This window comes from Lissotriton vulgaris, chromosome 3_1 (genome assembly GCF_964263255.1).
Source record: "Lissotriton vulgaris chromosome 3_1, aLisVul1.2, whole genome shotgun sequence".
Lineage (NCBI taxonomy): Eukaryota > Metazoa > Chordata > Amphibia > Caudata > Salamandridae > Lissotriton > Lissotriton vulgaris.
Window position 1 is genome coordinate 1901349244 of NC_141689.1, and position 22617 is coordinate 1901371860.

Genomic DNA, 22617 nt, shown 5'->3' on the forward strand with positions numbered 1-22617 from the left:
TTGTTCGATACGGTCTGAATGGGGAACGCACGGACAAAATCCCTATTAGGAACGGAGTCAGACAGGGATGTGTCTTGGCTCCGTTCCTTTTTAACTTGTACATAAATGGTCGGGAGGGAGCCCTGAGCAGTGACATCTTAGATTCCCAAATGTAGCTGGTCGCCCAATCCCAGCACTTTTGTACGCTGACGATGCAGTGCTAATGTCTCGTACTCAATTGGGACTTCAACGCGTGGTGGATAGGTTTGCCCTATTTATGGAAGATCTGGGGTTAAGGGTAAACACCTCAAAAACATTCATCAGGCGATGTGGTAAAGATTGTAAAACCAAAAGGGCGATCTTCATTTCAGGACAGAAGCTTGAGGCAACTAAACAATTCTATTACCTAGGCATTCTATTCACTCAGAATGAGTCTTGGGCTCAGGCAGTAGCAGTTAAAAAACGTGCAATGCTTTGTTCTACTGCTGCCCTGAAGATCGTTTCTATTAAACTAGGTAGGAGACTACCTGTTGAGCTAATAAAAATATATAAAGCAAAATGTGTATCTGGCGCTACCTATGGGAGTGGGATATGGGATAACCCTATCCAGGTAGCTGAAAACTCTTTCCTGAAACACATCCCCGCAGTCCCTAAGAGTACTCCTAACTCAGAATTAGGACTTCCATTTGTATCTGACTTGATTAAGCTTGAGCCTGTGCTTCTATGGCACAGACTATGGAACAAAGAAGAAACCAAGCCGAACAGGGATATTGTGTCAGATATTTTAAAATTGAATGGAGCAATGAGGATACCATGGCTGAGTTATGTGTCCAAGTTTTTCACTGATATTGGAATGCCGGAATACTTTTTAAATCCTTCTACTATCTCAGCCATTTCAAGAAAAGATTTGGTTACCTGTTGCCCAGCGTGTGCATTTTAAAGCACTCACCATGACTCACAAGGCACTTCACGGTCAGGGCCCTGCCTATATCAGTTCCAGGCTCTCCAACTACACTCCCAATCGTCCTTTGCGTTCAGCTATGCAAAGACGGCTGGTGATCCCTAGATTTCGGAGAGCTCGTCTGGGGGGATGTCCTTTACAGTCAAGGCCTCCACTCTCTGGAATGCACTCCCTGATGATCTCCGACATATCAAGGAACTGTCTACATTTAAAAAAAGGCTAAAAACTCATCTGTTTAAACAGTCCATTTAGTCCCTCTGGACTCCCATGTTTTTTGTTTCCCCTACGCGCCAGGACACTCTCGAGTAGCAGGGCGCGATATATAAATACCTTTATAACTTATAACAGGAAGGATGGTTTGTCTTTTCTGGATACCTTAAGGATTACAACTGAGGTTTTAAAACCAACTGTCCTACAACACCAATTGATATTAACAACTTTTAAAATTCAACCCTATTTGGTATATGTTCATGGCAATTATGATACATTTTTATTGATACGCTTTAGATTTGGAATTTTCCATAGACTGGTTAGTTTTCCAAATATAAATGACTGGTCGCACAACTTATTGCCCTGTCCTTGTGACGATGTGTCACCCCAAAGTACTATTCATGTCCTTTTGTTCTGTAAATTTTATGATTCTCCAAGGCGTAAGATTTTATTGCCCCTACGCCAATGTCGTCTGGCTATGTTAAGCACACAATATCTGGATAATGAGCCATGTGTAGCAACCATTACAGCGTTTTTAAAACAAGTGATACATTTTAGGAAAACATTGATTATGTAATGTATTCTTAATTACAGGAAGAATGCTTTTTATTGGAATTTTGTCACCAATGAAATGTTTTGTACAATATGTAAATGTGTTATATTGTCAACTTTTTTTAACACATGTTTCGCTTTTATGATTGCTGTTAACAATAGAATAAAGCTATATTTTGATTTGAGTGTGTGAGTGGTTCTGTGGATGATGTCATCATTGATGTAATTTGAAATGTCATCAGTGATGTCATCAGTGATTACACTGACCATTTCATGACATGTAATACGTGAGGTCATAAGCAGTGCATTGCAGGGGCATACGTTATAGTTAGCTGAGGTGACTTATTTGCTGGATTTCAATGGTCTGTATGAGTGAAACCTGAGCCTAACTATAATGACCATGTAACCTTTGGCATTTCAGTGGTTTTTTAAATCATATTTCTTAACTATAACATTTCTGTAACTTATGTGCTTTTTTGTGAATATCTGAGGTCTTTCGTTTACATTTTATTTCCTAAATATAACCTGTAACTTTTTAAGAGTGGGTATGTGAGTGGCTGTATAGGTCAGTGAGTGGGTAAGTGAGTGACTGTATGGGTCTCTGAGTATGTGTATGGGTGGATGTATGGATCTGTGGGTCGGTGGAGGTTGTGTGGGTTCTGTAAGTGGGTATGTGTGTGGCTGTATGAGTCAGTGGCTGGGTGTGTGTGTGTGTGTGCTATATGGGTCTGTGTATAGGTGTGTGTTTCTGTATACGTGTAGGAGTAGGTGTGTGAGTAGTTTTGAGGGTGCATGCTTGAGTGTGTGAATAGAATTGCGAGTTGGTGAGTAGGTGTGAATGTCTGTGTGGGTCTGTGAGTGGGTTTGTGAGTGGGTTTGTGAATGGTTGTAAGGGTCTGTCAGTGGGAGTTTGAATAGCTGTATGGGTCTCTGAGGCTGTGTGTGAGTAGCTGTATGGATCTGTAAGTGGGTGTGTGAGTAGCTGTATGGGTCTCTGAGGCTGTGTGTGAGTAGCTGTATGGATCTGTAAGTGGGTGTGTGAGTAGCTGTATGGATCTGTAAGTTGGTGTGTGTGAGTGGCTGTATGAGTCAGCCCATGCGTCATCGTCAGCTCGTTCGGGCTGACTTGGAAGCGTGCCGCTACCCATTGAGGAAACTACGAGACTTTATGGAGGGCGCCATACAATGTTATTGTTTGGCGTATGCCTGTGGAGCAGAACTTGATGTGCACGAGGAATAAATTACCTATAAGTTGATTGGGACATGGTTTGCCAAAAGGACCCATGATATATATACAGATTGAGGATTTGCTGGGATCAGCATTTCTTGCTGTTCCAGTGATACATCCTTAGCAATGTGTTAGAATGGCGAAAATGGAGTATTCCAATTGAAGAAGTACAATTTACAGTGTTATCTGGGCTTTCTGAACAGCCCATGCCTGCAGTCCAGTACAGTTCACATAATTAGTGGCAGCATTATTCTCACAGTTGTTTTCAGGATAGCGAAACACGACCTAAAAACTGGCAAGTTATAAAAGAGGGAGAGTGGTTCTACTTCCTCAGTTGGTGTTGGATACACTTAAAATTGGATGTACCCTTACAAAAACTAGAAGACTCATTAGTTGCATCTTTCCCCTGGTTGAGTATGCACCCCTTTTTATAAGGCTCGACATCTGGCAGGTTCTGAGGAAGGTGGCATGTCATCGTTGTTGTAGCCACCGAAACGCGTCGACCGCAGCCTTGCTAAGAACCTGCTATATGCAGTTGCTGGACTTGGTCAAATAAACTACTATATCATTCTGTAGCTGACCTTCCCAGATATATGTGATGTGTGTGAAGGCTGGTTTGGGATAGTGAGATTGTGGTATGAATGGTGTTGTGTGAATTTGGTGTGTGTCTCTCTACCTGGGGATGATATTATTTGTTGTGTATATAATGTCTTTTGATTCTTTTTATTTGAATATGTGTATCTCTACTTTGAATAAATTGTGTATTGTTGTCTAATATACGTAAAAAAAAATTACCAAAAGAAAGAATAAGATGATGAAAACATTGTTGATAAAAGAAATGAATTAAAACAATATATTTTTCCTAAGTGATTGTGTTTTTATAATTTTCTTGGTGCCTCACACTTTATAATTGAATAAATGTTAATGTAATAAGTTTGTATGTCGCGAGAGAGACTTTTGTCTTAAAGGTTTGACTGCAGCCTACCACAAGAGATAGCTGCGCAGGGTTCCATTGTGGTCGATTACAACTTTGTCCCGGTCTAGCGCAACCAGATGTCCTAATAGGCGCTAGACGTTTCTATGTCCTATATAGTTCTAAAAAATTATATCTCTGGTTCCCTTCATTGGATCATTTTCTTTTCAGTGTAATTTCCAAGATAAATACATTTCCAATTTTGATAAATTGGTATTGGATTTTTATTTTAAGTTTTGTCTTAATTATGTTCTGAATTTGTGTTTTTAAATGGTGCACATACCTGTCTCTGAAGTTAAGCCTGCCTGCTCGCAGCCAAGCTACCATGGGTTGAGCATGGGAATAATTTATTGAGACCTATTCTGAGTCTTAAATGGTGTTAGTGGCCTTAATGCCAGTTGTAGATGCATATTTACCACTACTAATAATCCCCTTTCCACCAGTATCCATCTAAAAAGACTTGTTCACGATTCCTGTAATTGGAACCATGCAGTCATCCTTTTCTAGGGCGCTTGAAGTGTTCCTTTGTTTGGTAGCATGTCTGTTAACTGAGAAACAAACAGTATTAGTTTAATACGGAATATGTATTGTTCATTGGACAGAAGCCATATGCGCTGGTATGCAGCATGGACAACCATGACGCACCTCTTTAGTGTAATCAGGGCATTGTAGAAAGTAGTAGCCCATGCAGCCTTCCCATTTGGCGATTCCTTGGCAGTTTGCATTTCCTTACACCACAAAGACAGCACACACGTACCTCATCATGGAAACCCTCACTGGTGTGATGTAAATTGCTGGAATGCCTTGAGGCTCTGACTAACAGCATATTTGAGGGGTGATGGTGATAGACTGATACATAGCTACCATCACAGATATAAGCCACAAGCTGCATTTTTTAATGCATATTAGTGCTGAAGGTACAGTTTGGAGGTCTCAGAGGCCACACTGTCCTGTTCCAATCGTAGATGAAGCCAAGAGTCCAAGCTCTGGGCACATCAGCTCTGACCTGAATGAGAAGCGGCAGGCAAAAACACTCAAGGTTAGCATAGTCTTGAAGTTAGTTTTCATCCTACTGCAGGTGCAGAAATTCAACCTCGTTATTCTTAGATTTAAGGAGATACCGAGAATGTTTTTGAAGAAGGCTGGAAGGTGAAAATTGGGGACACTTTCGTGTTTGGTCTATTTGGAAACCAAGGCCATTGGGAGAATAATCAACTTATTTAAAGCTTCTGTGGAAACTTACTGAAAGATGTTGCAAATGGAAAAGTTTACCTTGTGACGTATTGTGGGTTGAACATTGCTTTTTTGTATGATGAGCAGGGACAGATTCGAGAGACTCCTTTTTTTCAGGGGAGAAGGAGCATCTTGGAACGAGCTCCATAGCTTTAAGCTATCAGTCCCATTTGACATGAGTACTTCTTAGGGAGTCAACACGTGCTGACACCTTTGGTATAGGATATCGTGGAAATAGGTTGGATTTTCATGTAGAGCAGAGTAGGGAAAGATACATTTGTTTTCTTCTCAAATGAAAAGAGAATTGGACTCAGCTTCAATTGTTTGTTGCATTTTGATTTTGGAGTTCATCATATTATGCCTTTTGTGCCTAATGAATTATATTTGTTGGCTCTGTATTGATTTTTATGTACCTATATACTCTGATATTGAGGTGTGTTTATTTTCAAATATTCTTGGCCTTATAATAAATCAGCAAAACTGTCTGTGGTCCTTTAAAGTATGAATAAATTGAAAGAATAATCTTGGATTGTACTCCCCTCAACACTTTTAGCATGCTATACAAGATCATCAGCCTTGAATTTAGTAGGGAAGGCATGGAGTAACATTTAGCGTAATCAAATGGTAGCAGAGGATGGTTAGCCTGTTAAAGTGAGGGGAGAAAATAGAAATTAGTAGTAGGATCGGAAAAATAATAGGGTTTTGGACACCAGTAGACAACGACGAAGACTGATAAAAGTCGGCAGACGTTGATGGTGCGGCGGAAACAGTGGTAGAGTGAATATGAAACTGTGTGTTGTGTTAGATTGCGGTAATGAATTATTTGTGTGATGGCTTGCAAAGTTGGGATGCAAGTTGAGTGAGTGTGGGTTTATCGGTTTACAGGTACGGACACGTGCTGATCAGAAATTCTGGTGTGCGGACTCAAGAGAAGTCCAAGATTCCGCAATAGTTTTGTATTTGTAATTGTCTGATCAATACTGTGAGTCTCTTAAAGCGCTATCGACGATTCACTTGTGACAGGGAACTTTGTGTGAATGAAGGAGTACGTCACGGGTAGAAAGCCTCAGGTACTGGTGGTGGACTACGGTGATTGAGTGACCAACACAGGTCGGGGGTCACAGCGGATGAATGTTCTGGTAAGAGTGTTCTATCAATCTTTTAGCAGACGGACATTATTTGTTTTCTGTAACTGTAAGTTATTGTGACTGCGTTAGGAGCAGTTCCTTGGTTCAATAGCTTTTGGATATATAGTTACTTGTTAGTACGAATAAGTGAGTGAGTGTACGGGGTGAAATTGTAAAGGAGGGTGAGCCGCTGCAAAGAGGGAGCAGTGACATCCATGCGCGCAGCGCTGGGATAGGGTGGTGGGTGTACGGCCACGCAAGGATTGGTGGAAGTTCGTCCGAAGTTGAACAGTGAAACTTGGGCTGCAATTAATTGATTTTCTCGATGAAATGTTTTACGGTGTTGCGAGATTTGTTCTTCCACAGGTACAGAGGTTTTCTGAGTAGTTGAGGACAGGTTTCCATGTTTGTACAGTTCACTGAGCAGTAAGTGGGAGAGGCTCTATATTCAATGACCAATAACGTTCCCAAGGGCAACCCTTCACCCTTTGGCAGCACATCCTGTTTGCCTTTTTGAAGATTATCCAAGAGTGGACGCTTCTTAAAAAAGAATCAATGTGACAAAACATTTCTGTCACGGCAGGAGGATAGTGGCCCAAGGAAATGAATAGTCTCAACCTCCTCAACCACACTAAATCCAGTTCTGGGATCACAGAAGCTGTCTTCCTATGTCTTAATTTACAGTTAATGATGAACAGAGTCTTATCCTGGTCCATTTCAAGTTATAGAAGTTCCTTAATTTTCTCCAAGTACCTTTCATGGGAGATAATGAGTCACATACCTCATAACCAGGTCTTAATGCGAAAAGGCCTAAGTCATTGTTTTTGCTATTGGAGCAGTTAGATTCAACCAGATTTAATACATATTAAAAATTGCAGTGGAATACATTATGAATCTTAATCCAAACTAAAGTTACAAATTGTTTTATTTAACATGTATGTTTTTGTCATAGAAACCCCTACAGACCTATACAGTGAAAATAGTTTTTTGAGGCTAGTTACTACTGGACATGCCATCCCTGTTTTTTTTTATGTTCTACTTTTGTATACTAGGCATAATACCTTGTCGGTCGCAAGACCTATCTAATGGTGTCATACTTCCTAACAAAAGTTGGGTTGCTTCCTGTAAAAAAAAGTTGTTTAACAGGTCCACCTGTGTAAATAAAAGCAGACTGGCTGCACATGTAATCCTGAAGCCATGTTGTCCTTGTCAGCTTAGAGGATGACAGAATATCTGCTTCAATCATGAGGTCACAATTAACTACATGCTATTAGTGTATTTCCTGCTCAATAAAGTATGGTCTTACTGGAAAATTAGTTATGCCACTTGGGTGTTAGCCACTTTTACCATGTTTTACAGGTCAGAGAACATTAACGGAAACTGTACATTATTACCTAGTTGTGCACCAGCAATACCAGGCAGTAGAAACCTGTGAATGACTGTGCAAAATATTTGATTTCATCACAACAATCAAACTGGAGAGACATCACAGCAATTGACAACTGATTCCAGAATCATATATGGATATAATTTGGTCTCATTCAAAAACAATACATACTAAAGTTTTAAGATGATTACATTTCATAACCTATGGAAAGTGTTCAGTGTGTTGTTTTACATGAATTAAACCTAAGGAATGCATGTTTCAGTTCTGGTGGAATAAGTGATATCTTTATTTCTTCTCAGCTTTCCTTTTTAACAGCATCAGATGCTGATCTACTCTAGAAATCTACAGTTATTTAGAGATATGTATGTTGTATATGAATATATCAACATCACATGTTTTGGTGTTTTTAATTATGTCAATCAATCAATCAAAACCACTTTATTCGGTTAATAAAAACCATAAAAGTACCATACATAAATCACAATAGAATACATAAATCACAGTACAATACACAGTAAAACATCAAAACCGAATCATCAAAAATATGGGCGGCATAAAAAGATAATGGAGGATATAAACCAGAATTCATTGAGTTACATACAAATCTTTGCTGGTATTAAAACAGATAAAACAGCGCGATAAAAGTAATTTGAAAATAAAAAGGCAAGTATTGGGAGGATAGTAACAAAGTCTTACCGGATACTCTTAAGATAATATAGGGTGCCGTATGTTCCTAAGTCTCACAGCTGCAACTAGAAAACTTGCGATGTTAAAGATTTCCCATGGGTAATTAGGCCTCTGAAGGTACAGCAAAGGGTGTTTGACCTGAATAAAACCTTTTCCCTTTAAAATTGGAACTAAAAACCTCCTGCGGATAATACTGCAATGGTCACAGAACATTGTAAAGTGCATTGGGGCAGAGTCACAGAACTAATTTAAGACAAAATCCTAAACTTACTACCATTTTGGTATTCACAGAAGGCACTTACTCTTTTTGGTATTCACAGAAGGCACTTACTCATTTCGATATTTACAGAAGTTAGGAGTCCTAACTTTAGGACTCCTAAATGCCTTCTGTGAACACAGAAAGTCTAAAAGATAGGATTTTTCTCAGTTTAGGAATTGTAAAGTTAGGACTCCTAACTTTAGGACTCCTAAATGCCTTCTGTGAACACAGAAAGTCTTAAAGTTAGGATTTTTCTCAGTTTAGGATTAGTAAAGTTAGGACTCCTAACTTGCCTAATTGAGACTGGTCAGGGCCAGGGCCAGAAATGATGCCCGTGTTTCCATTCAGTAATACCCACCCACAATTTACTTTCAATATAGATATGCACCTATGTTGTTAAAAAAAACAAAAAAAATAATTGTTGATCTACATGTACTTGCCTCCATTGTGCATCTATGTACCTCCATGTACTTGGAGCTGTGTGTCTGTTGCTTTTCTCCTGAAAAAGGATATCCAGTGCACTACCCTATTTCTCACACTGTACCACAATCAATATCTTTAATCTACATATACTTACCTCCTTTACGCATCTATATACTTCCAATGTACTTATGGATCTATATATTTATCACTTTCTTCTCATTTGGCATTTCAAATGCACTACTTTTTACTACTCTTTCCAATGCACTATTCTATCTCTCATACATCTATCATAAATCTATCAATATATCCTCTACATCCACTCCCTCATTTATCCCAAATCCCATACCACTACTACGATAAAAAAATAAACCTTTCTAGACTCTCTCCTACTCTACCCCTCCTTGCATTATCTGACACCTCGTTTACTTTACCGATCCCCCACAACAAACGTCTCTAAACTCTTCCCTCTGACTCTTCCACTTAAAAAACCTTTTTTACTTATACAAAAGCCTCCCCCTACTGCTATGACCTAAAAAATGCATTTTTAAAAAGTCCTTCACTCTTCTATCCCTCCGCTATTCTTTTCAGTCAAATTAACAGATTAACATGTTCACTTCTCAAATTCCATGTTCCAGTATAATAACTCACCACTAATCCTTTATGGGTTCCAGGGTGGCGTGCAACTCAGCAAAAAAGCACTTCAAAACCCCATCAGGGGTAGCAAGCGCTGTATACATGCAAACCTCTTTCCCTCTTCTTTCCCGCCACCTACCCTTCTCTGTCCAAAAAACTCCACTCAATTGACTTCATATTTCACTATACTAATTTTCAACACTTATCCTTTAGAGGTTACCGAAGTAGCGTGCTTCAGCACCCCATCAGGGGTAACAAGCGCTGTATAAATACAAACCTTTTTTCCTTCTATCCTTCTGCTATCTTTCTGAATCAAAATAACTGGCTATCCTATCCACCACTTAAAATGTGCTTGCATGTTTCACTACAGTAATTCAACAATAATCCCCTAAGGGTCCTAGAGTAGTGTGCTTCTTGCCAAAAAAAGTGCTTTGGTCAGGGGTAGTAAGTGCTATACAAATGCAATCACAGTACAATACAATACAATTGTTAGATGAAATTTGAAGAAACTACCCCAAAATAAATATGCACTATATAAAGTGTGTGTGGGCGCATGTGTGTGTGTGTATGTGTAGGTGTTTATATAGATTCAGTGCAGTCGTAGGCATGGTATAATCTTCTTTATAAAAAAAGGATACAGCTCTATTATAATTGTATTTTTCTATAATTATGTCTCCGTCTAACGATAGTAAGTGTGTAGCCCCGAGTTTTAGTATGCTGTAGAAGAGGGATTCTAATGGTAAACATTGACCTAGGCCAGAGACGTTCTGATATATAGTTCAATACTTCTGCCATAATAATTAATGTATTGAATCATAAAGATCTCACAATACATATAATTAAAATAAAACAGACGAACACTGCTATACATCCTGGTATGTGTAAATCACTCAAATAATGCAAGTCACTGAAGAAGCAGCTAAGTTAAATTTCAACTGTGAGACAGCTTTTTAGCCTTTGAAACAGCTAATGGTTGATTATTTGAAAGGAACTAATATGAAAATGTTAACTCATACACTACGGTTAATTCCAACTTGTACAAATAAATACACAAAAAAGTAATGCCATATATGCAGTGTACCTTGAAGCGAGAGTTGTTTGGAGAGCTTTGTAGTGATGTCCATTCCATTTTTCAGCCAGGAAAGCTGGGGATTTGGGATGCCATCAGCATGACATCTTAGACTTGCTGTCACACCTGGCTCCCGAGCCTGGCTCTCTGGATAAACACGAATAACTGGCGGAACTGCATACAAAACAAGCAAAATATTGTTTTCAGAACTAGCTACACTATTTCATCATGATTAAAAAAGATATGTGACATCAAAAGCAGCATAGAAAGTACCTGGTATCAAAATTGACTTAGAAGAATATTTTGGCAGCTTTTTAAAGATTACATGTTTAACTCAAATTTAGGAAATTCGACAGATTGTTAGGTTCTTTTCTTATAATCTGTAAACACACTTTATATGATATTACGGTATGAAAAATCGAAGATACTTCTGATGAGATCAATCTCTATAGTTCTCTGCAATGCAATCACCAGGAGATCTTAACATTTGAATACCAGAACTTGGATATGTGGGATAAAGTACTACCTCACTGTTAATATAAGGTTATTGTACATCACCGAGAAGGTTCTAGGACCATATAAAAGAATGAGGCAGCAGGCCAAGTTACTTTATAAGGTCATGGAACTCCAAGTTGACTTGCAATTTCCTTATACCATATGGTGGGGTACCTGATTCCTCATAATAAATGGTCACATCATCACATTTTCCACAAAAAAATTAAATCCTTGGTGCACTGTTACGAAAGAGATAAAATGTTTGCATACAGGAAGCATTAGAGTCGAATCTCCAGTGCAAAAATAACCACACCAAAAAGTAGTTAGTCATTTGTTGCTAAAAGCATTTAGAATCAGTTTAATACAGGCCTGATTTAAAAAGAGGGGGCTGTAGCCCTGATTCTGTAGATACATACAGAGATTCTTTCTTTTTATAATTGCCAAAGGTGTAAAAAACAATAAACATTTTGCTAAAAATATCCTCTTTCTGCTTTTCACTTTTCAGTTAGAAAAGCAGAGCAGGGAAAAGAAAAGACTTGTTTTATTTTCGTTTTTTTAACTGCAGCTTTAATTATGCTTTTTGATCTGCCTTTACCAGCTTTGACAGCAGGTGTTAGATTGTCAGAACTCAACTGTATAAGTTATTACAGCTGTGAAGATGTGCCATTTATTTATTAGCGCGACTAAGTGTGTCACAAGTCGCCTGTAAAAAGGATATTAAAGACACGTGTGGTATACTTTCTTGGATGATTGTGCCAACTCTCTTTGCAAACACAAGTCCTATAGAGAGTGTAGATGAACATCATGGTGGAGTAGTTCAAATATCCACTCAATGCTTCCTTGCAGGAGGCTCCTGAACCTTGAGTGTTGCATTAAGGCCTCTAAGAACAGGGCTGGAGTGGGAATGAAAAGCAGATCTGGCACAACAAATACAAAAGCCAGACCTGAGCCTTTCTTCCATCTCTCCTTATTCCTCTGACTTTCATACCCCTGATGCACCTGTCACAATGAAGACTCAGTTTGAAAGCCAGTGGCAGCCCTCGGCCGCCAGTGTCTCCTACCACCTTAGGCATTGTCCGATGTGTCAAATGTACAGTCCGGCACAACCCATAAGAGTGTTTCCCATCACGGAGTGCGCTCACCCTCATGGAGGCCTTCGCAGTCTGCTTTGAACATCTATATAACATGTGTATGCAGGGACACTCATATAGTAAATTGAACCATAAACACAACTGTGATGTTTTGGTTACTTGAAAGATTAGACCTTGGTTACATTTGATATGTAAGATTTTAACAGATTTAAAAAAAATGCTAAAAGCCACCTGTACCAAAGGCTACCAAGGACCTTTCAGAATCTTCTCCCTCGTGATGAGCATCGTTAATAAAGCTCCTTTTAGCCTGGTTGAAAGACACCTTATACTGTACTCATATAGATGCTTTAATTGTGTCCTGCTAGGAGCATTGTAATAATGTTTTTAGCGAATATGCTAATACAATTTTATTTGGTTTTGATTTTACAGTAGTGTTTGTATATGATATGTACGTTTTTGTTTCAAAAATTGATAACATGTTTGAAATGCTTATATTACCCGAAAGATAGATCTCAGTACACCAGGAACTCTTGCTAGAATCAAATACCTGAAACTCAATCCCAGGTGATATCCGGCCAGCTACCTCTCTCAACATCAGCAGTATCATCAAGATCACCAATAATATCTACGTTATTAAAACTTGTCCATAGAAAGCCACCTAAGCGCTCCACAGTACCAGGAAGATATTGAAACCAAATACAAGCTGCAGAGCAGTCGGCCTTTTCCTAATCAAACAAGAAATGGGACAGCTTCACACATCTAACCCGAGAAGTCATCAAAGAGTACAAAGAACAGCTTGTGAGGACACTCTTCTTACTCTCAGCAGTTCAGGTACTTAGGGTCATATGTACAACGAAGTAGCGGAGCGTGTCGATAGCCTCCTGGGATTAACGACACGCCCTGTGCCATTCCTAACGTTTCCTTGAGCTGGCGCCCTTTTGGCTTACTAGCTCCAATGCAGGCACCCTTGTGCAGTGGTGTAAGTTTACCTGCATTGTAGGCAGGATTGTTTTTATGTGCAGGAAACCTTTCTGCACAAAAACAATCCTTAGAAACATTTTCCTCTGTCTTCGTGTGCTGGAGGATGGAGCACTCTTAGAAAGAGGAAACAATGAGGTGAAATAAAGATATTTCTCCTAGTTTCACCTCCCCTGGGGAGGGCACAGCATTTGGTTTACCAGTATTGGTAATTCTGGGAATGTGCCAAAATCCATGGTTGGATACGAGAGAACACTCATGCTTCAGCCATAGAATGCCTCCCTGGGGCAGAGTAATGCAGTCATAAGTGCTGCTTGCTCCAGATGTATAAAGGCATGCAGAACCTTGCACGGTGGCCTTGCATGGCGTAATAAATCTCCTTTAGTGTTGCGTCACCCTTGTGCCCTCGAGTGAAGCAATACATTGATAAATACGCCCATGTGTGTTCTGGTAACTTGGTTTCTTTCACACTGCCAAGGATTGATGCCCTGTGGACTAACTAAACACTTGTTTAGCTTAGTGTAGATTTAACTGCATCGCTGCGGCGGTTATTTTTCCCCTACGTGGCTTTTTTCTAAAAGCCGCGTAAGATGACGAGCTCAGCTCGTCATCCGCACACGCCCCCCGTGGCTGATGACGAGCTGAGCTCGTCATCAGCATCGAAGAGGTTAAAAATCATAAAAGGTAAGGTGAGGAAGTGGAAGTTTTAAAAACAATTGGCAGTTCTGTCTCCTTTCCAGTGCAGTGACCTTCACCCTAGTGCTATTTCTGCTTATGTCACCATCGTCATTTTGTAAATATTGGAAGTTTGATGTGGTGGCATATTTACATCTTGACGTGGAGATGAAATGGAAGATGGAGTTCTATGAAGGACAAGAGTCCATAGACTCTGTGATTCAAAGCAGATCAGAGCCAAATAAAGCCACCTATGCCACATTCTCTCAGTGCTCAATGCATCGTTCTGAGATCGATTTGTGAAGGGCAGTATGGATGGGGCATGCACAAAGCAACGATAGAAAGCTGAGCAAGGGATAGCATGACGGATAGTTTGGGAGCACAATACATGACTACTAGTCAATTGATTACCCTGTTTCCAGTTTTTTCTTTCTTTTTGTCCTCGAAGGCCTTGCACAGAAGACTATCTAGGTTCACTGTTGCATTTCTGAGCCGTTTACAGAGCACAGAATGGTATAATTCCTTCCAAAGAGCATTGAAGGGACAGTCCCAGAATTTCACCCTAAATCTCTTCATTGGTTCTTGAGAAATCCGTGGGCACTGAAACATGGGGACATATGAGATCAAACGATCCCATTAACCTTCTACTAAGCAAAACGTCCTCATATCTTTCCTCATAGTCATCTTCTTTACCACCCAATTCATTGTCATTTCTGCGACTTTTTGTAGAAAAGTAGCAGCATAAGAAGACGGATAGAGAATGGAAGGGTGTCTGAACTTCAGCTTCGAGCAGCAAGAGCGGAAACATGTCTTCTTCAGATGACGGAAAGATCTTCGTGGGAGGCCTGAGCTTCTACACCAACAAGCAGGACCTGGAGCAGCACTTCTGCAAGTACGGCAACATCTCTGAAGTGGTGGTGATCAAGGACCGCGAGACGCAGCGCTCCCGGGGCTTCGGCTTCATCACCTTCGAGAACCAGGAGGACGCCAAGGACGTGCTGAAGGGCATGGACGGCAAGACCCTCGACGGACGGCAGATCCGAGTGGACCAGGCCGGAAAGTCCGACAGGAGCCGGGGCGGCTACAGAGGAGGCTACGGAGGCAGCGGCGGCGGCCGGGGCTACTCCTGCGGCGGCCGAGGGCGAGGCGGCGACAGCTATGGCAGCAGCAGGAGCAGCGGCGGGTACGGAGGCGGTGGATACAGCGGCGGATACAGCTCCAGGGACTCTTACAGCAGCGGCGGCGGCCGAAGCAGCGGGTACGGAGGCGGCTCCTATAGAGACAGCTACGACAAATAAACGCTCGCAACGATAACAATCTTCTCGACTCAAGATCGTCCTTCCAATGGCTGTATTTATAAAGATTTTTGGAGCCTCGCTGATTCGTTTTCCCGTACCTGCTTTTTTACTGTATTAATTTGTCTGCTCATGTAAAATATGCAATGCTTTCTTAAACAGTTCTGTAAACGCACTCAGTATTTTTCTCGAGAGCAGACTTACATGGCCCAGATTACTTTACGCCTATTAACTTCTAATGTTACCTGTTGTGGATCCCGTAGACACGAGTGCATCAATGTTGACGTTTTACAATTTATGCATAGTTAAAGGGGCCTGTTACTGCAGGTGACCGTGCTTACATTCCTACTATCAGACCTCCTATGGAAGGTCTTGTTTTTTTTTTGTTTTTCCCCTTAAAAAGTGAATTTTTGAATTGGTTCAAAGTTGTATTCGTTCAATTTCTTGGTGGCTTCACGGAGCCTATTAAAAATCTGAAACTAAAAAAAAAAAAAAAAAAAAGAGAATGGAAGGGATGGGAGAGATGAGAAGTGGAAATCCTTTACTGGAAGTAAGAAGTCTGTTCTAAGAGTCGATTCTGATGCCCACGCTTTCAACCCACTATTATTGGATTCAGGCCAGATATGCCAGTACACTATTATGTGGCCAAACCTTTGATGAAATGGAAAGGGTAGAAATGAAACCAAACATCACCTAAATTAGAGAAAAAGTCGTTTCTACAAAGTACACTCCATGATTGGAGGCAGGATTGGAGAGAAGGAATGTTTGCAGCAGGTAGTTGTCTGGAATTGCCTGTGGCAAAATCTAGCTTGGAAACTCACCCATCCCAAAATATTGCATGCATTAGAATTTAGAATCACATGTGTCTTAGATTTCTCGTTTCAATTTTTGTCAATAGTAGGGTCAGATTTTGCAGGTCCGCCTTGGAAAAGGGATTAAAGAGCATAAGAATAGTAAAACTATGTGCCCAGAGACACATCGATCACATGATCATCCTCCTCAAAGTTAAATCCTCCTCTTCAATGATAAATTAATTGTACTCACACCATAAATTCAAGGGTACATCAGGAACCAGAAGAAGGTGTACTTTGAAAAGGACTAGTCATCTCCAATTAACTCCATCTTTTTTCTCTTGCCTACAGCAATGCAACAAACAGACAGAAGAAGCACGGCCAATAGAACTGCATGGTGAATCGAGAACCGGGCCAGCACCTGTAGGCTGGTAACAGAGAGCCCGAGTGAAGGGCACTGTCATTTTTTTTCCAGAAAATCTAATGGGCCTAATACCCTAAAGTTGCCTTCTGAGGAAAACCTTTTCCAGGAAACGACACAATAAATTACTTGATCTTCAAGGTACCCCCTGGTAATCTTTGAAGGAAAATGCCCACTTATGTAACTAAAGAGAGTCCACATATATGAATGAGTAGGTACTCATGGCGGAGCAGGTATTCGCAAGTAAGCAATGTAAATATAGAAAAATGGGTTCTCCGCTTCAAATGTATTTTGGTAAGGCATGTAAGTTTTAACCCACCACATCTTTTAGGAGCAGTCAACAACTATTACTTGCCACCTCCAATATGAAGCTTTTGTTGGGATCATGGAGGGAGTTGAGTACTATGAAATAATCATTAACAGCCTGATACGTGACAGATCTTGCCTGTTTGGCCAACAAATGCAGCAGTGGTGGATGGACTAAATTAAAGTTCTCCTTTGTCCAGCAGTATTGTGGCAGATCTCTTGTGGTATTCAATGGCTGTTCAGTTGGTGAGGCTGTGGACTGATACCATATAGGGTGTAGAACATGACCCACTGCCGTTCCTGTTTTTTATGTAAGTGCAGGTGTATTAGGAAGTATTAGGAACTTGTTATGCACTGTGTTCGGGCTACAGTAGACCGTCCAACATCTGGGTTTTGGTATCAGTGTGGGCCAGAAGAGTTATGTACTGTATTGTAATTGTCACCTGCCCCTAATGAAGCTATACAGCATTTTACTCAGCCGTGGCCGGTCCACTGGGGCAGACGGGCCCACCCCTTCACCATTTGCCCCTGACCAACAGTGTCTGTTAACAAATGTCAGCCTGACAGACACTGTTCAATTTCAGGTCAGGCAGCGAGGTGTCAGACATGCACTAAATGCGTAGGCTCCTGGTTGCCTGAGCTGAACTTTGCTGGGCTGAAAAAGTCCCAGCATCTGTGGATGATGCCTACTCAGCTCAGCAAAGGTCCCTGAGGCCCTCCCGCCTGTGACAAGGGAAAGTGTTACTGATTGCCTCGCACCTGGGAGCTTCAGTTTTAAGCCCTGAAGAACACAGGGTCGATTGTCAATCAGTGACACCATCACCAAATGGAGTAGGGTCAGAAGTCTCACTAAATTCATCCCACTTTCTGATGACGTTGGGACTGCTGCCTTCCCTCATTGGCTGACCTTCCATTCCAAGCCTCCTGGGATCTCTGAGGCAGACCTGGAGGCAAGTGTTTGTGTTTCTTTTAAAATGAATGTTTTGTGCATGCATTTTTGTATGCATGAATGTTTGGTAATGCGTGTTGTAAATTGATGGTTTTGTGGGTGTGTGCGCGCACGTGTTTATTCATGACTGTGTGTATGTGTGAGTATGTGTCCCGTTTTCCCCCGCCCTCTTAAACATACTGGCTGCCATTGACTTACTACACCCAGCATCTAGTTATTAGTTTTATATCCAGCTGTTATTGAGATCAGCTGTGTGCTCCAGTGGTTATTGAGATTAGCCTTGTGCTCCCAAAAGACCCATTCTATGCATTTACTTTAGTTTCTATATAGCATATTAAGGTAATAGGAATTAGGAATTTTTTAACGTGGTCAAGGGTATGTGCAAATGGTTGCAGGATTAATAGATGAGCCACAGGAGAGCTATTGTTAGGTTACAGAGCTACGACTACTAAAGGAGAGTTTGTGTTCTATTTAATGAGTTGTGGGCAATTTGCAGAAATACAGCAACAGAGTTTAAGGTGAACATGCATTTGACTTACAGAAGGCTATCATAAGAGAGAGGAGGCATGCAGAGGGTAGAAAGTAAAAGGCAGTTCATTTGAAAAAAAAAGAGAGGCAACATCTGAAGTTTTAGGTCATGGTCAAATTTCATGAGAATATAGAGAAGGTTTTTTGAGATAACGTACAATCACAAAGCCCTTGGCGAGGATAGCTTCCCAGTTGAATTTTATGAATAGACCTAGGCTTAGGTGGTGGAACTTCTCCACGTGGCCTTCACTGAGGCTGATGGCTCAGGCCCCTCATCTTGCGGGATCAAAGCTCTGGGAATCTTTGAATCTGACCTCTCTGCTCCTGGGTCCCTTAATTCTCCTCCATGCCTCCATTACCTGGCTGACCTTTTAATCTGACCCACCATGCCAGTTCGTCACTGCCCTCACGGCTGCCAAGATCTGTATTATGCAATATTGGTGCTCCCCACAATGGCTGTCGCATGAGGAGTGCCTCAAGGCACTGTACAAGGCTGTGTCCTAGGAAAAAATCATTTACAATCTGTTGGACAAAGCTGACCTTTTTCTTCTCACATGATCCCCCTTTTTCTGGGACAACCCCGCTCCCCAACTCACCACGACCATGACCCTGGCTCTTATTCCTCCTTATCACTGACCTTCAGCCGGATGGTGCATCCATACCCTCCCGTCCTGCTGTACTCATTCCAAAGCCCTAGCTAACGGACTCTCCGCCACTGCTCTCTTACTATGCCTCTCAGCCCCTCCCCTATTTAAAGGATCTTGTCTTTTCTCCCTTCTCCTTTTTCTACCCTTCTTGCCTTTCTTTTCATCCCTCTCTTTTGTGGCATATCCCCCCATTCACCTTCCTTTTCTTTCTCATTCATATGTTCATGATATTTGGATTTGTTGCTTGTATCGCGCTCACTAATCGTGTCACCCTATGAATCTCTGTTGGACTTGCTTGTACTTGTATCATTTATTGTTTTTTCGTCTTTTGTTCATGCCAGGTAAAATAGTTACTACAAAAAAGATATTGCATGGAATCTTTAAGATGCAAAATTGTGGAAAGGGTCACAATGTTTTGCATGTGCACACGGTGCCGGCTAGTTGGAACAAGGTGGTGGTCTTGCCACTCCCGAAGAAATCCAACATCAGCTTTGAGAAGCTGGACAATCTCCGTACCGTACATGGCGAAGGTGGCAGAAAAGGTTGCCAATTCCCAGCTTATGGCATATATGGAAGAAGCTAACCTCTTGCATCACGCTCAATTTGGTTTCCGGTCACTACATTCCACAGAGTCAGCCCTACTTATGGCCATGGAGACTATTAGGCAGGGAGCAGATTAGGACCAGACAATGGCTCTCATTCTCTCAGATCTGAACGCCGCCTTCGACACTGTGGCACATTACACCTTGCTACAGTGTCTTAACAGAAGTGGTGTCTCAGGTTCTGCTCTCAAGTGGATACAATCATTTTTGATGGGACGTAGCTTCCAGGTCAGGTAGGGTGCATATTACTCCGATTCTGTCAATCTGGACCAGGGTGTGTCCCAGGGATCTGCCCTCAGCCCTACTCTATTTAATTTATATGTATCTCCTGTGGCTGGGATAGTGGACGGTTTTGGAGTCAGGATCGTGTCATACGCAGATGACACCCAGCTGGTCATCTCGCTATCATGGACGCCATGTATTGCAGCATCCAACTTCAGAGCATGTATGCAGGATCTTGCCACATGGAGGGCGGACAACTGCCTTAAGTTGAATGGCAGCAAGACGGAGGTGATCGTGGTGGGGGGGGGCCATCCATATGGTCATCAGCATGGTGGCCATCGGATATGGGACCTGCTCTGACACCACGCCCCCTGGCAAATAACCTGGGCGTATGGGTAGACTCCGACCTAAGCTTTGATTCCCAGATTAGATGTGTGGTGGGGACCTGTTTTGGTGTCCTGAAAAGTTTGCAAAAAACCATGGATCTCCTCCCAATTGAGGCCAGGAAGACCCTAGTGCCCGCACTCGTCACGTCACGCCTGGACTATGGCAACATTCTATATCTGGGGGCCACGGTCAAAAGTCTGAACCGGCTCCAAGTTATGTAAAATACAGCTGCATGGTTTGTTTTAAGACAACCGAGGCGATCTGATTCTAAAAGGTCATTGGATACTCCTCACTGGTTTCATGTCAGGAAGAGAAAAATGTTTAACACCCTCTGTATGTGCCACCGCATCATTCAAGGGAGGGGCCCCAGAGATCTACTGAGTCTCATTACCTTGTACAAATCCGCATGTCCCCTTAGATCTAATGGAACTGGACTGGTACTAGTCCCAAGAGTGAAGACGGCTTGGATGGGTGGAAGATCTTTTAGGCTCTGGCGGCCAGGAAATGGAATTAACTTCCCATCGAGCTTCGGCTGGAGCCATCTGAGAGCAGGTTTAGAACAGAGCTCAAAACGTACTTGTTCCGCCAATAATAGGAGTCTGATGCAACTTGCAGGGAAGGGGGAATTGCTCATCCACTCACTACAGCGCCGGGACACGCCATCTGGCGTAACCAGGCGCTTTACAAATTCCCTTATTATTATTATGTGAGACAGTGATATGTGAGGTACTTTTAATAATCACTGAAATCAGGTGAACAGAATTTTCCCAGAAAGGCTGCCATAAAATCACTGCTTTAGCAAAAACAGCTGGTCGGTTCCAGGGCTGCAAGTGCAAAGTAACGGATATATGTTGTTACAACGCGGACTTTTACTCCGCATACTGTTACAACGCGGTTTTTACAACGCGGGTCATGTAACAACGCATGTATTTACAACGCATTTTTTTACAACGCAGGTACCTTTACAACGCAGACCATTACAACGTAAGTATTGGTAAGTATATATTAATAAGAATAATATAATAGTAACTTAATTTTAAAAGTATAATTTAATGTAATTTTAAATAATTTAATTTCCGTAAATTAATTTAAATTTAAATTAATGTTACTTAATTTTTACCCTGTACCCCTGTACCCCAAAAACTCAAAACTGACCCTCAACCCCAAAAATAATGCAAAGTAATTTAATGTAATTTATTTGCTATTAAATAATTTAAATTAAAATTAAATTAAATTTATTGTTACCCTGTACCCCAAAAACTAAAAACTGACCCTGAACCCTAAAAATACCCCTTTACCCATAAACTAAAAACTGACCCTGAACCCTAAAAATACCCCTTTACCCTAAAACCCAAAACTGACCCTGAACCCTAAAAATACCCCTTTACCCTAAAACCCAAAACTGACCCTGAACCCTAAAAATACCCCTTTACCCTAAAACCCAAAACTGACCCTGAACCCTAAAAATACCCCTTTACCCAAAAACCCAAAACTGACCCTGAACCCTAAAAATACCCCTTTACCCTAAAACCCAAAACTGACCCTGAACCCTAAAAATACCCCTTTACCCTAAAACCCAAAACTGACCCTGAACCCTAAAAATACCCCTTTACCCAAAAACCCAAAACTGACCCTGAACCCTAAAAATACCCCTTTACCCTAAAACCCAAAACTGACCCTGAACCCTAAAAATACCCCTTTACCCTAAAACCCAAAACTGACCCTGAACCCTAAAAATACCCCTTTACCCTAAAACCCAAAACTGACCCTGAACCCTAAAAATACCCCTTTACCCTAAAACCCAAAACTGACCCTGAACCCTAAAAATACCCCTTTACCCTAAAACCCAAAACTGACCCTGAACCCTAAAAATACCCCTTTACCCTAAAACCCAAAACTGACCCTGAACCCTAAAAATACCCCTTTACCCTAAAACCCAAAACTGACCCTGAACCCTAAAAATACCCCTTTACCCTAAAACCCAAAACTGACCCTGAACCCTATAAATACCCCTTTACCCTAAAACCCAAAACTGACCCTGAACCCTAAAAATACCCCTTTACCCTAAAACCCAAAACTGACCCTGAACCCTAAAAATACCCCTTTACCCTAAAACCCAAAACTGACCCTAACCCCTAAAAATACCCCTTAACCCAAAACATATAACATTTAAAATATAACTATATACTTACCAATACTTACGTTGTAATGGTATGCGTTGTAAAGGTACCTGCGTTGTAAAAAAATGCGTTGTAAAAACATGAGTTGTAACAGTATCCGCGTTGTAATGGATGCGTTGTAAAAGTAGTGCGTTGTAAAAAATGCGTTGTAACAAGTAAACACCCAAAGTAACGGCTTGGTGCATATAGAGGGAAATATGAGATATTTAGGTTGTGATTAAAGTCAGTAAGAACTTAAAGATCATAGCAAATTGAGAGCGCATATGGTTTAAATGATGCTGTAAGTAATTGAATTGCTCATTGAAGGGGTGAGACCCTTTTCAAGTAGC

General features: G+C 41.2%; 1 protein-coding gene and 1 pseudogene across 2 annotated transcripts in view; one reads left to right on the forward strand and one right to left on the reverse strand.

The window, feature by feature from the left end:
• Nucleotides 1-22617, reverse strand: part of FSTL5 (follistatin like 5) — a 2973258-nt gene that overhangs the window by 777591 nt on the left and 2173050 nt on the right. For both annotated transcript variants that reach the window (XM_086962384.1, XM_086962383.1), the window contains exon 9: nucleotides 10734-10895. In XM_086962384.1, the coding sequence (XP_086818510.1) occupies nucleotides 10734-10895 (162 nt within the window). The remainder of the gene's footprint in view (nucleotides 1-10733; nucleotides 10896-22617) is intronic.
• Nucleotides 14737-15341, forward strand: LOC147728600 (RNA-binding protein 3 pseudogene; annotated as a pseudogene).